Below are 12759 nucleotides of genomic sequence, written 5' to 3'. Positions count from 1 at the left end.
CACGTTAATGTCCACGTTAGTGTAATGTCCACGTTAGTGTAACTAACGTGGCCATTAACGTGGGTCTTCCTTTGCTTCACAAACGTTAGTGGCACTCACTTTTTCCACTAACGTTGATGCTTCCCTTTCCTTCCACGTTAGTTCCCACGTTAATGTAACTAACGTGGAAGCTAACGTGGGTCTTCTTTTGTTTCGCTAGCATTATTGGCACTCACTTTTGCCAATAATGCTGCTCCTTCTTCAAAGTTAATGCCATTAACTTTCTCACTAACGTTGGGACTTCTCTTTTCTTCCACGTTAGTTCCCACGTTAGTGGAGCTAACGGGGTTGCTAACGTGGGTCTTCTTGCCTTTTGCTAACGTTAGTGGCGTTAACGTTCTTACTAACTTTCCAAGCTTTCCTTCCTTCCACTTTAATGGCCACGTTAGTGGCGCTAACGTAGCCACTAACGTGGCTCTTCTCTGCTTCCTTTGGTCTGAAATCAAGCAAACAAAGTGTATCAAAGTAACATACACAACAAACTTCATTATACTAAGTGTGCTAATAATACCCAAAATCAAAACTTCACTTAGTGTGATCTATTTCATCATATTTACCCTGTATATTAGCTAAAATTCACCTATGCTTGAGATTTTGTTTCATGCAGAGATTTTTCATGCTTTTGCTCCTTTATCAACAGAAATTGTATGAAAACTGAATTAAAATCTACTGAAAAAGCATAGAAAAATAGGCCATAATGTCCTGGCATCACAACACCAAACTTAAATCTTGCTTGTCCCTAAGCAAGAAGAGAATCATGCAATAAGGTTTGACAATCCAAGGTAAGAAGAGTAGCAGTGTAATGTTCATGGTTAGCTAGCTTTCTATGCATGCAACAATCACAAAAGAAATTCAGATGATTGATGCCTTTATCTAGCTCATTTTATGAAATCTTTTCTGTATGTTTCTTCCTTGAACAAGCTTTTCATTCTCTTTTTATCTTATCTTCTAGGTGCTTTGCACCATGATTTGAAAGCTACGACTCTAAATGCTTTGTTTTCAAGTATTACCACTTGATACATAAGCACCACAAGCATTTAATCAGAGGACTCTTTTGGCTCATTTTGTTTTCTTGTCTTCTTGACTCTCTAATCATTGATGCTTAGAGCCTTGAGCCTTGAGAGAGTGCTTTTGCACTTGAGCCTAGCCCTAACTCTAAATGTTTCATTTTCAAGCTTTTTGCTTGATACATAAACACCACAAGCACTTAACAATTGAATTGTCATTGGTACTCAGAGCCATCAGCTTTCTCATTCTCTCCCTTTTTTTTTCTTGCCTTATTTGCAATTGCTTTTTCAAGGTTTTCATGATTTCAAAAATTTCATAAAATGTCCTAGATGAAAACTTCAATTAAATAAATTCAAATACAATTGAGCAACAATAGTCATGCTAGCTTCCCAATACTTATATGCTCATGCTAACTTCTTCTTAAATGACCTTGTTTGTTTATGATCATGAAACTACATTGCTTTGGACTCACAAAAATTTAAGATGGCAATCATAATGTCACAACAACATATTGTAATTCAAAAATCAAACTATGCTTATTCATAAGGAGCAAGCACACATACATACAAAGAAATTAGAAGACAATCATGCAATTGAATGTACTGGAAATAAGTAAGAGGAAAAAAGAACTTTACCACCTTGTAGTTCATCTTCATTGTTGTTGCCCTTTTTCTCCTACTTTTTTCCCTTCCCACACCAATTTAAACTAATTGCTTGTCTTCAAGCAGCAAATAAAATAGTGGTGGTGGGGTCTATGATGGATCATGAATGTCTTACATATTGAAATGTAAGTGATGTATGTGGTTAAGCAAGCAAAAATTAAGGATAACACTGCAGGCCAATAAAGCACAGACATTATTATTATACAAATAAGTGGTGTTGCTGGATACATTGCATAGAAAAATAAGTGGCACACCAAACTTAGTGTGACACTTTCTCTTAAAATTGATGCAATTACCAGAAAGATTGAAAACATATTGTTGCAAGGCAACACCAAACTTAGAATGTGATCAATTCCAATTTTATTTGAAAAGAAGCTAAATAAAAGAAAATGTTGTATTAATAACAAAATCACCAAGAGCCAGAGCTATCACAAACAGGGGCTTCTTGGTGAGGCATTAACACAAACAGTTACAGAGCATAGAAAATAAAGTAAAAAGCAATTACATGAACAAACCAAAAAAAGGAAAATGTCTAATCTAGGTAATCAACCAACCAGTAGTTTGTTAATCACAATTAATCCCCAGCAACGGCGCCATAAACTGGATGACGAAAAAACTTGACTCTTAACAAATCTCCCTCGGCAAGTATACCGAATTGTCATCAAGTAATAACTCACAATAGAGTGAGGTCGAATCCCACAGAGATTAACGGATTAATCAATCAATTGTTAATTGATTATTTTAGTTAGACGAATCATATTGGAGTGATAAGTAATCAAGGAAATGTAAATGGAATAAAAGTAAAGAAAAGCAATAAAGTGCAGAAAAGTAAAATGGCAAGGAAAATAAATGTAAGAACTAAAAATAAAATGAACATTGGGATCAAGAGATATTGCAATCCTCTGGATCAAGTTCATTCTCATCTCTTCCTTAATCAATGCATTCATTGATCTCCTCGGCAATCTTAAGTGATTGGATCCCAATTCCTTGGCAATCCAATCTCTCTAAGCTTGAACAATTTCCCAATTCCTTGATTTAATTGCTCATGGGAAGAGATGAAGTTTGGTTACTGATTATACCACACACATTCATAGATCAAAGTATTGGGAGGATTAAATGTCACAATATCCATCCAACCCCGAACCTAATCCAATGTGAGAGAGCATTTCTAGCATCATTTCCTCATTCCTCTTCCAAGGTTCAGAGGAAATCAAAGTATGAGCAATTTCTCTTCCGAGACAATTACCCAATTGGATGAAGATCGAAAACTCTCTAGTAAAATCAAGAGAAAAGAAAGAAGAAGAAGAATAAGAACTACAATTGCTCTATTTAATCACAATAGAGCTCTCTAACCCAATGAAAAGAGTTAGTTGATCATTGCTCTACCAAAATAGAAAAGAAAGAAAGTGCAGAAAAGTAAAGATGAAGATTGAAACTAAAATTGAAACTTTAAAATTCATAAATGAAAATTAAAGAGAAAACGAAACTACTCCTAAGGAAGAAAAGAAGAGAAAAGGAAGAAGAGTGGTTGAGGGGAGGGGTCCAAAGACCCACTCCCCTTGGAGTGTGCCAATTCACAGAAGTTCGAATTGGTCTTCACTCTCTCCCCCTTCCTTCAATTCTCCGTTCCAGCATGAAATCAATGTAGAAACTAAGGCCTTTTTATAGGCTCTCCTAAATTACAAAATGAAATGAAATTAAAAGCAAATTACAATGAAATGAAAATTAACTATTCTAGATGCTTCTTGTGGCCTTGATTGATTGACAATTGTGGGCTTGCTTGCTTGAGCTTTGAAGTGGACTTGAGAGAGAAGTAAATCAAATTAAGGTCCAGGGTGACTTGGCTTTATTGCTTCCGTTAGCCACACTAATGCTACAAGTGTGGGCGTTAGTGTTGAAGTTAGTGTGGCTAACGTCACACTTGCTACCCAGTTGGTGTTTTTGGGTCTTAAAAGATGCCTCTGGTTTGTGCTCCAATTTCATGCCCACTATAGAGTATTATATATCGTTGGAAAGCTCTAAATATCAGCTTTCTAACGCAACTTGAATCACCTCATTTGGACCTCTGTAACTCAAGTTATGCTCCTTTGAAGGTGACAGGGTCGCTGGCATAGTCGCTAGCGTTACTGGAAAAAGCGAGTCACAATAACGTTAGCGATCAGGGGCTTAATATTGCCAGGTTCTGGAGCTCAAAATTAATGTCCACCCCATAATATTATATATTGTTGGAAAGCCCTGGATGTCTACTTTCCAACGCCTTTGAAAGCGCATCATTTGGAGCTCTACAGATCTAGTTACACTTCTTGGAAGGTGAAGAGGTCAGCTGGCCTTACTACAGGCTGATACCATGTTCATCTTTGCACTTTCGGGGCAGGTTTTCTCCCTCAAATTCAGTGTCCACCATGTAGTGCCATATATGCTTGGAAAGATCCGGAATCCTACTTTCCAATGCCATTGGAATCACCTCATTTAGAGCTTTGTGGCTCAAGTTATTCTTGTTTGAAGAAGGCATGGTCAGGCTGCCAGGTGAGACTTTTGCCCACGTTAATGTCCACGTTAGTGTAACTAACGTGGCCATTAACGTGGGTCTTCCTTTGCTTCGCAAACGTTAGTGGCACTTACTTTTTTCACTAACGTTGGCGCTTCCCTTTCCTTCCACGTTAGTTCCCACGTTAATGTAACTAACGTGGAAGCTAACGTGGGTCTTCTTTTGCTTCGCTAGCGTTATTGGCACTCACTTTTTCCAATAACGCTGCTCCTTCTTCAAACTTAATGCCATTAACTTTCTCACTAACGTTGGGGCTTCTCTTTTCTTCCACGTTAGTTCCCACGTTAGTGGAGCTAACGGGGTTGCTAACGTGGGTCTTTTTGCCTTTTGCTAACGTTAGTGGCGTTAACGTTCTCACTAACTTTCCAAGCTTTCCTTCCTTCCACTTTAATGTCCACGTTAGTGGCGCTAACGTAGCCACTAACGTGGCTCTTCTCTGCTTCCTTTGGTCTAAAATCAAGAAAACAAAGTGTATCAAAGTAACATACAAGACAAACTTCATTATACTAAGTGTGCTAATAATACCCAAAATCAAAACTTCACTTAGTGTGATCTATTTCATCATATTTACCCTGTATATTAGCTAAAATTCACCTATGCTTGAGATTTTGTTTCATGCAGAGATTTTTCATGCTTTTGCTCCTTTATCGACAGAAATTGTATGAAAATTGAATTAAAATCTACTGAAAAAGCATAGAACAATAGGGTGCAAAATGCAGAAATAGAGTAAAAATACATAAAAATAGCAATGTATAAGTACTGAGAAAATAAAAGAGAAAAATACAGAAAAATAGCAAAATAAAATAAAAAGAGTCTGTAGTGGTTCACCAAAAATACGCCAGAGATGGCGACCTCCCCACACTTAAAATGAAGCATCGTCCCTGATGCTCACTCAAGCAGGGTGTGAAGGGGTGTCATCACTGGAAGGGTGGGTAGCTGGAGTCTCTGTGGTGGTGGTCTGAGGATCTGCCTGCTGCAGAGGAGGTGCTGACTGAATAAGGATCTCTGGGTCGAAAGCCTGAATCTGATGCGGGGCCTCCTGCTGTGATGCAGCCTGCTCTGTGCCTGCCTGTGTAGCCTCTCTCGGTGGATGGGTCTCTGCCTTGTGCTCATTTGCCTCCTCCTCAGATGGCTCGGATGGGGTGTCAGGCTCGGAGGGGATGTCGCTGCCAGAACGGATCATCAGCTTCAGGTGCTCATAGCGTCGCCTGCTGCGATGCTCAGATCTCTCGTATCGCCGCCGGTTGCGGCGCTCCATCTGGTCTAGCTGCTAAAACAGGCGGTGCACTAAAACTGGCTCTGAGGCAGGTAGAGGTGCAATGGTGGTAGCAGGGGTAGCTGTAGAGGAAGAGGGGCCGGCAGATAGTGTGGCTGTCTCATCAGTAGGAGTGAGAAATGGAGGTCTATAGCCCAAAGCCAGAAAGTTCCTTCTGTGAGGTATAATTTTCTTGCATTTTGCAGCAGGTGGCTTTTCATCAGCATCCTCCCAAGGCACGTCAGCTCAACGGCCAAGCTGTGTAATCAGATATGGAAAGGGGAGAGTGCCTCGGACGTGGACCCTGGCCATGTAGTACCGAATGAAGCATGGCAGGTACAGGTCCTTACCCTCCATCACACACCATAGGAGGGTGATCATAGTGGCAGGTAGCTCCATCTCGTGAGTACTCAGCATAATAAAGTTTCTTAGGATCTGATGCCATAGCCGAGCCTCATCGTTCAAGTAGATCTGCTTAATTCCCTTTGGCATGGTGGTGTTCTGACCCATGATCCATGGAACGGTCGGGTCAAGGGCTATCCTAGTCTTGACTGCATCCCAATCAAACTTCATGAAGCGCATGTCCTCCTCAGCCTGTTGATAACCATCTAGCTAATCAGATTTAGGCAGGAGCTTCAAAACATCCTCTATGGCCTCTTCAGTGACCAGTATCTGCTTCCCTCTTAGGTTTACTGCATCTAGGGAAGTTTTGAAGTAATTGCAGTAAAATTCCCTTACCGAAGATGCATTGACCTCAGTCAAGTTTCTCTCCAGGAAGAACCAGCCTCTTTGTTTGATCTGATCAGAGGTGTATTGCTGAAGTTCTTCCGGGATCTTCAGAGTCCTCTCCAGGTACAGGTTCCTGGAGGTTGCAAACATCGGATACTTTAGCTCGCAGTATCGGTTTGCAAACTTAATGGGATCAGTAGTAGGGAGTAGCTGGTCAGCCTTCTCCTGCGGGGTAAAGTGTTTCTCCCGCCAGGAGTCATCATGCATGATGTCCAGGATGGACATGGAGCATTCACCACTTTTCCGTTTGCCAGTTGTTGCCTTTCCTTTTTCCTTTCTTTGGGTGTTAGACATCCTGGTAGGCGTAGGAATGAAGGTGGGGTAGAGAGGTGGCTGGGGGATGGTGGTGGAGGCGGCTGACGCGGCGGTGGATGGTGGCACGGCGGCGGTGAGGGCTGTTCGGAGGCAGGGGGTTTGGAAAGGTAATGGGGGAGGGGTTAAGAGGGAAGGAAGGGAAGGGGGGTGTGGGTGGTGGTGGGTGGTGCGGCTGGGACGGAGCGGTGGTGGTGGGTGTGGCAGTCGCGGAGGGGGGCAGTGGTGGTGGAGGGAAGAGGAGGAAAGAAGAAGAAGAAAGAGGGGGAAGGGGGTGGCGTGGCGGTGGGTTCTGGGTGGTCGACGGGGGCGGCGGTGGTTGGTGGTGGTGGCTGGAAGTTGGTGGTGGTTGGTTGGAGAGAGAGAGGAAGGAGAAGGGCTAGGGGGCGCGAATGGGTAGGGTTCGCGTGACTGGGGGTTAGTAAATTTAAATCCACGCGATGGCGTGGGGCATGCGGTCGCGTGGCTGGGGTGAAATGAGGGTTGACACGATCGCGTGGGTGGTGCGATCGCATGGAATGGGTAAAAGAGGGAATGACGCGGTCGCATGAGGCATGCGACCGCGTCGCTGGAAATTGTGCTAAACACACAATTCCAGCGTCATTTCAGCGCAACTCTCTATCTCCTTTGGGTTGTTGTACAATCCATGCGACGCGATCGCGTCGCTCACGCTGTCGCGTGGGATTGGTGTTGTGCAAGTGACGCGATCGCGTGGATGGCGCGATCGCGTGGGTCATTTTGTGTGAAATGCACAATGGCTGCATGATTCCAGCCTAACTCTCTGGATGTTGGGATTTACGCCGATCTCTAGATCACGCGGCCACGTGAATGACGCAGACGCGTGGGGAGTATTTTTCGCAACTGACGCGATCGCATGAGTGATGCAGTCACGTCGTGCACCCTTTCTTCTTTTTTTTTATGCAGTATGCAATGCGAATGAATAATATTCAGGTTCAATTGAAAAGGATAATAAAAATAAATAACATGAAATAAAACTAAAAAAAAAAAGGAACGACCATACCATGGTGGGTTGTCTCCCACCTAGCACTTTTAGTTAAAGTCCTTAAGTTGGACATTGGATGAGCTTCCTGTTATGGCGGCTTATGCTTAAATTCATCCAGAAATCTCCACCAAAGCTTGGAATGCCAACAGCCTCCGGGGTCCCAAACTAGGCATGTAAAGCTTCTGAGCAGCTTCAAACAAATTCTCAGGTTCCCGGGGTGACGAATGTCAGAACAGATTCCAGGATCCCAAACTTTGCTTTTAAATCTGCCTTCGTCTTGATCTATATTTTTCCATCCGGGTGGTTTAGAAAGTAGATTTTCACCAAGATGACCAAACGTTTTCCGAGATCCATTCGATTGATCATGATGCCAATCCGTGCACTTCGAATTGAAGCGTGGAACCTTATTAAACCTTGTGCACCAGCTCTGAGTGCGAGCCATTTCTCTCTTACTCTTAAAGCCGCAAAGAGCTCTAAGCTGGCCATCTGTTTCAAGAAAACCATATTCAACTGGGAAAATAAAGTTAATGGTTAAGGATTGTACCCATTTGAAGCTTGTATTAGGTGGTAATGGCCTTGGGATAGGTGTTTCCAGTGGTTCTGTGAGTTCTACTCCCTTGTGCTCTTCTGTGAATTTCTTCACTTCCTTGCAGACTTCCTCAATTGCATCCATGTCCTGATCAAAGCATTCTATGTCGTTCTCGTCACTTAAGTCATAAACGGGAGGTTGAGAGAAATCTACCTCCGCATCATCTTCGTATTCACTTGGGAAAGATTCTTCGATCTCAGATAATTCACTTGCTGATGCAAGTTTACTACTGGGAGAACTTGACTTGAGATTATCATCATCAAGGAAACTTGCTTCTTGGATTATTCCGTCTAGTTCTTCATAAAAGATTTGCTGTGGTAGTTGTGCACTATCCTCCTTAGCATCAATTGTAACGTTCTTAACAGAATTCTCCACAACTTCGGATTCCCATGGAAGTTCAGCGTCTCCTAAGTCTTTAACCAACTCCTCTTCTTTCATAATGACAGCTTCCTCTACTTGTTCTAATACGAAGTCATGCTCTGTCTTGTCCATTGGAGTTTCTAGTATCTCCTTCATGCTACGCTCTTCATTAGATTGTCCACATGGGGCTCTGGGAGGCCATTGAATGTTCGAACATCAGAAGATAATAGACTTACTGCTTGCTCCAGTTGATAAAGGGTTGTTTGAAGTTGATCTACTTTTTCCTTGAGGCGAACCCCTGATTCTTGGGGTGATAGATTTGGACGTGGTACATGGGGAAGTGGTGGTGTTTGGGAGTAATTAGATTAGAATTTGGGTAGATGAGGATCATACGGTAGTGAATGGTGAAAAGGAGCTTGTGAGTGTGGTGGTGCGAAGTTATGTTGAGAGGATGGCCTATAAGCACTGGGTGGGGCTTGTTGGTAACTACAAGGTTGTCCACCATGTCTATTGCCTTGGTATGCATTGTAGAATGGTCTTTGTCCATGATATCTTGGGGGTATTGTTGCCTAAAGGGTTCATCAGATCCTCTTGGCTCCATCCATCTTTGATTGCTCTGACCTTGATGCATGTTCCTGTTATAACTTTCACTTCTTTCAACAATATTATAACCAAACTCGAAGCGAGAGGGGTGAAAATTCATAGTAGCTAATGGAAATAAAAGGGGAAAATAAAGACAAATAAATAAGTAAAAGAAAAGTATTTACAATAACCAATAATAAGGCACACAATTCCAGTTCCCCGGCAACGGCGCCATTTTGAAAGAACTGAAGATCGATGGTTTAGAAGTTATAGTAAACTCTCGTTGCAAGTATAGTTACTAAACCAAGCAATCAACCTTTCTTACAAACGTTTTGGTTGTCACAAGTAACAAACCCCTAAATAAATTGATAACCGAAGTATTTAAACCTCGGGTCGTCTTGTTAAGGAACTGCAGGGAAGTATGTTCTTATTATTGGTTATGAAGATTGTAAATTGGGGTTTTTAAGATGAGGAACAAGTAATTTAAATTGCAATTGAAATAAGTAAAAGACTGTAAAGTAAATAAATAACTGTAAAATAAACTTTTGGCAAGGTATGAGAAATTAGAAGTCCTATCCTAGTTATCCTTATCAATGATGCTGAAGATTGAATCTTAATTCCACTCAGTTAGTCTTTACTTAAAGTAAAGAAAGATCAAGTGACTAATTAGTTTGATCTTCAAATCCTAGTTAAACCCTAAGGAAAGATTGGGATTATTGAAGTTCAATTCAATTAGCAAAGATAACAATTATCAATCATGTTTGAGTTTGATAACTCCTGAGTTATTGATTTCTTAGCCAAGACCAAAAGGGGAAAGATATATCTACTGGAATAAAAATGTCTTCAGATTGGAAACAACAGTAATATAAATAAAAGAAAGCAATCATAAACTGAAATAACTCAATTGACATTAAATTCAAAGAGTAATCTGTAACATAGAAGAATTCATAAACTAAATTGAGAGGACAAGTAATTAAAAAGGAATGTTGAACCTGATAAAAAGAGATAGTCCTAAAAGCGAATAAAATCCTAAATCTAAATCCTAAAAGAGAGAGAGGAGAGAACCTCTCCCTCAAAACTACATCTAAATCATGAAAAGTAACTAATTAGAGACTCTTCTCTGAATGGATGCATTCTCCCACTTCATAACCTCTGATCTGTGCCTTCTGGACTTGGATTTGGGCCAAAAAGGGCTTCAGAAATCGCTGGGGGCGTTTTCTGTAATTTCTGGTGCGTGGCCTCTGTCACGCATCCGCGTGGGTCACGCGGTCACGTCAATTGGAGTTTTCCTTGTCACGCGGTCGCTTCAGTCAGGCGTCTGCGTCATATGCGTTTCGTTTAAGGCGTGCGGTCACGTCAATTACGCGGTCGCGTCACTGCTATTTCGCGTTGGCATGCGGCCGTGTCGTCCATGCAATCGCGTCACTGCCAGTTTCTTCCAAAACTCCATTTTATGCTTTTCTTCCATTTTTGTATGTTTCCTTTTCATCCTTTAAGTCATTCCTGCCTTAGAGGATCTGAAACTACTCAACACACGAATCACGGCATCGAATGGAAATGAAAGGTAATTAAAATAATTACTTTTAAAGCATAGGAAACATGTTTTTCACATACATCACATAATAAGGAAGGGAAAATAAAACCATGCAATTAACATGAATAAGTGGGTGAAGGACTGAATAAATCACTTAAATTAAGCACAAAATATATCATAAAATATGGGTTTATCAGCTACCAGGACAACTTCAAGAGAGGAATGCAAAGCTATTACCCTCAGAAGCGGAAAGGAATTGAAAGAGACTCCAAGGGAGGCTCAATAAGAAAAGGCAGGGGGCAGTTCAAATGCCAAGGAAGAAGCACAAACACCTACTCCTAACCTATCAGAAGAGAAAGAAGTTCTAAGACCATATGTCCCAAAGGCTCCTTACCTTCAGCGCCTAATGAAGAATGCAAAGGACAGTCAATTCTCCAAATTTTTGGATATTTTCAAGAAGCTTCATATCAACATTCCCTTTGCAGAAGCACTAGAGCAAATGCCACTTTATGCTAAGTTTTTGAAGGAATTAATGACCAAGAAGAGAAGCTGGAGGAATGATGAAACTGTGATCTTAACTGAGGAATGCAGTGCGATAATCCAACACAAGCTGCCTCAAAAATTGAAGGACCCTGGAAGCTTCCAAATTCCCTATATCTTAGGGGAAATCACAGTTGAAAAAGCTTTATGTAACTTGGGAGCTAGTATAAATTTGATGTCCTTAACAATGATGAAAAGAATGAAGATTGAGGAAGCCAAACCAACAAGAATGGCCCTCCAATTGGCAGATCGATCATTCATATTCCCTTATGGAATAGTAGAAGATTTGTTAGTGAAAGTGGGAGACTTCATCTTCCCTGTTGATTTTGTGGTGTTAGATATGGAGGAAGAAGCTAATGCTTCAATAATTTGGGGGGGCCATTTTTAGCCACTGCTGGAGCCATCATTGATGTTCAAAAGGGTGAACTTACCCTTAGGCTACATGATGAGAGAATGGTATTCAATGTATTCAAGGCCATGAGCTATCCACCAGAGTCACTGGGAGAGTGTATGAGGTTGGATGCAGTGGAAACTGTGGTGCAAGAAACCTTTGAAGAAGCACTCGAAAGATTGACAGAGGTTGATTCCATGTTGAATGTTGAGGTTGTTGATGTCACTTCAGCTGAATTGTCTATTCCAAGCACATTGGAGGAGGAGAAAAAGGATAAGGAAGCACCCAAACTGGAGCTAAAAGCATTACCTCCTACTCTCAAATATGCATATTTGGGAAGTGATGGAAGTTACCCAGTAATCATCAATTCTGCCCTTAGTCAAGAACAGGAAGAAGAGTTAATCAAAGTGTTGCAAAAGCACTAAGATGCCATTGGATGGACACTTACCAACATAAAAGAGATAAGCTCATCCATTTGTATGCATAAGATCTTGCTGGAAGATGATGCCAAGCCCTCCATTCAAGCCCAAAGAAGATTGAATCCAGTCATGAAAGAAGTAGTCCAAAAAGAGGTTATGAAGCTATGGCAGGCAGGAGTAATCTATCCCATTTCTGACAGCACATGGGTGAGCCCTGTCCATGTGGTTCCAAAGAAATGAGGGATCACGGTTGTACCCAATGAGAAGAACGAACTCATCCCCACAAGAACTGTTGGATGTAGTGGAAACTGTGGTGCAAGAAACCTTTGAAGAAGCACTCGAAAGATTGACAGAGGTTGATTCCATGTTGAATGTTGAGGTTGTTGATGTCACTCCAGCTGAATTGTCTATTCCAAGCACATTGGAGGAGGAGAAAAAGGAGAAGGAAGCACTCAAACTGGAGCTAAAAGAATTACCTCCTACTCTCAAATATGCATATTTGGGAAGTGATGGAAGTTACCCAGTAATCATCAATTCTGCCCTTAGTCAAGAATAGGAAGAAGAGTTAATCAAAGTGTTGCAAAAGCACTAAGATGCCATTGGATGGACACTTACTGACTTAAAAGAGATAAGCTCATCCATTTGTATGCATAAGATCTTGCTAGAAGATGATGCCAAGCCCTCCATTCAAGCCCAAAGAAGATTGAATCTAGTCATGAAAGAAGTAG

The 12759-nt window shown here is 41.4% G+C and overlaps 1 protein-coding gene across 1 annotated transcript; it reads left to right on the top strand.

Moving 5' to 3' along the window:
• The first annotated feature begins 11087 nt into the window (after window positions 1-11087).
• Window positions 11088-12037, top strand: LOC107607622 (uncharacterized). Its single transcript, XM_016309555.2, has 2 exons — window positions 11088-11370; window positions 11610-12037. The coding sequence occupies exons 1-2, from the start codon at window positions 11088-11090 to the stop codon at window positions 12035-12037; spliced, it is 711 nt and encodes a 236-aa protein (XP_016165041.2).
• The last annotated feature ends 722 nt before the right edge of the window (window positions 12038-12759 follow it).

This window comes from Arachis ipaensis, chromosome B1, assembly GCF_059453495.1.
Source record: "Arachis ipaensis isolate K30076 ecotype BB chromosome B1, ASM5945349v1, whole genome shotgun sequence".
NCBI classification, from domain to species: Eukaryota; Viridiplantae; Streptophyta; class Magnoliopsida; order Fabales; family Fabaceae; genus Arachis; species Arachis ipaensis.
The sequence above is the reverse complement of the archived record's forward strand: the minus strand, read 5'-3'. Positions and strand labels throughout refer to the sequence as shown.

What these genes read in the sequence shown, in the direction of transcription:
- LOC107607622 (XM_016309555.2), top strand. Translation starts at nt 11,088, where the DNA reads ATGAAGAATGCAAAGGACAGTCAATTCTCCAAATTTTTGGATATTTTC. An exon ending in CACAGTTGAAAAAGCTTTAT is followed by an intron (nt 11,371 to 11,609) that starts GTAACTTGGGAG and finishes GGCCATTTTTAG; the next exon opens with CCACTGCTGGAGCCATCATT.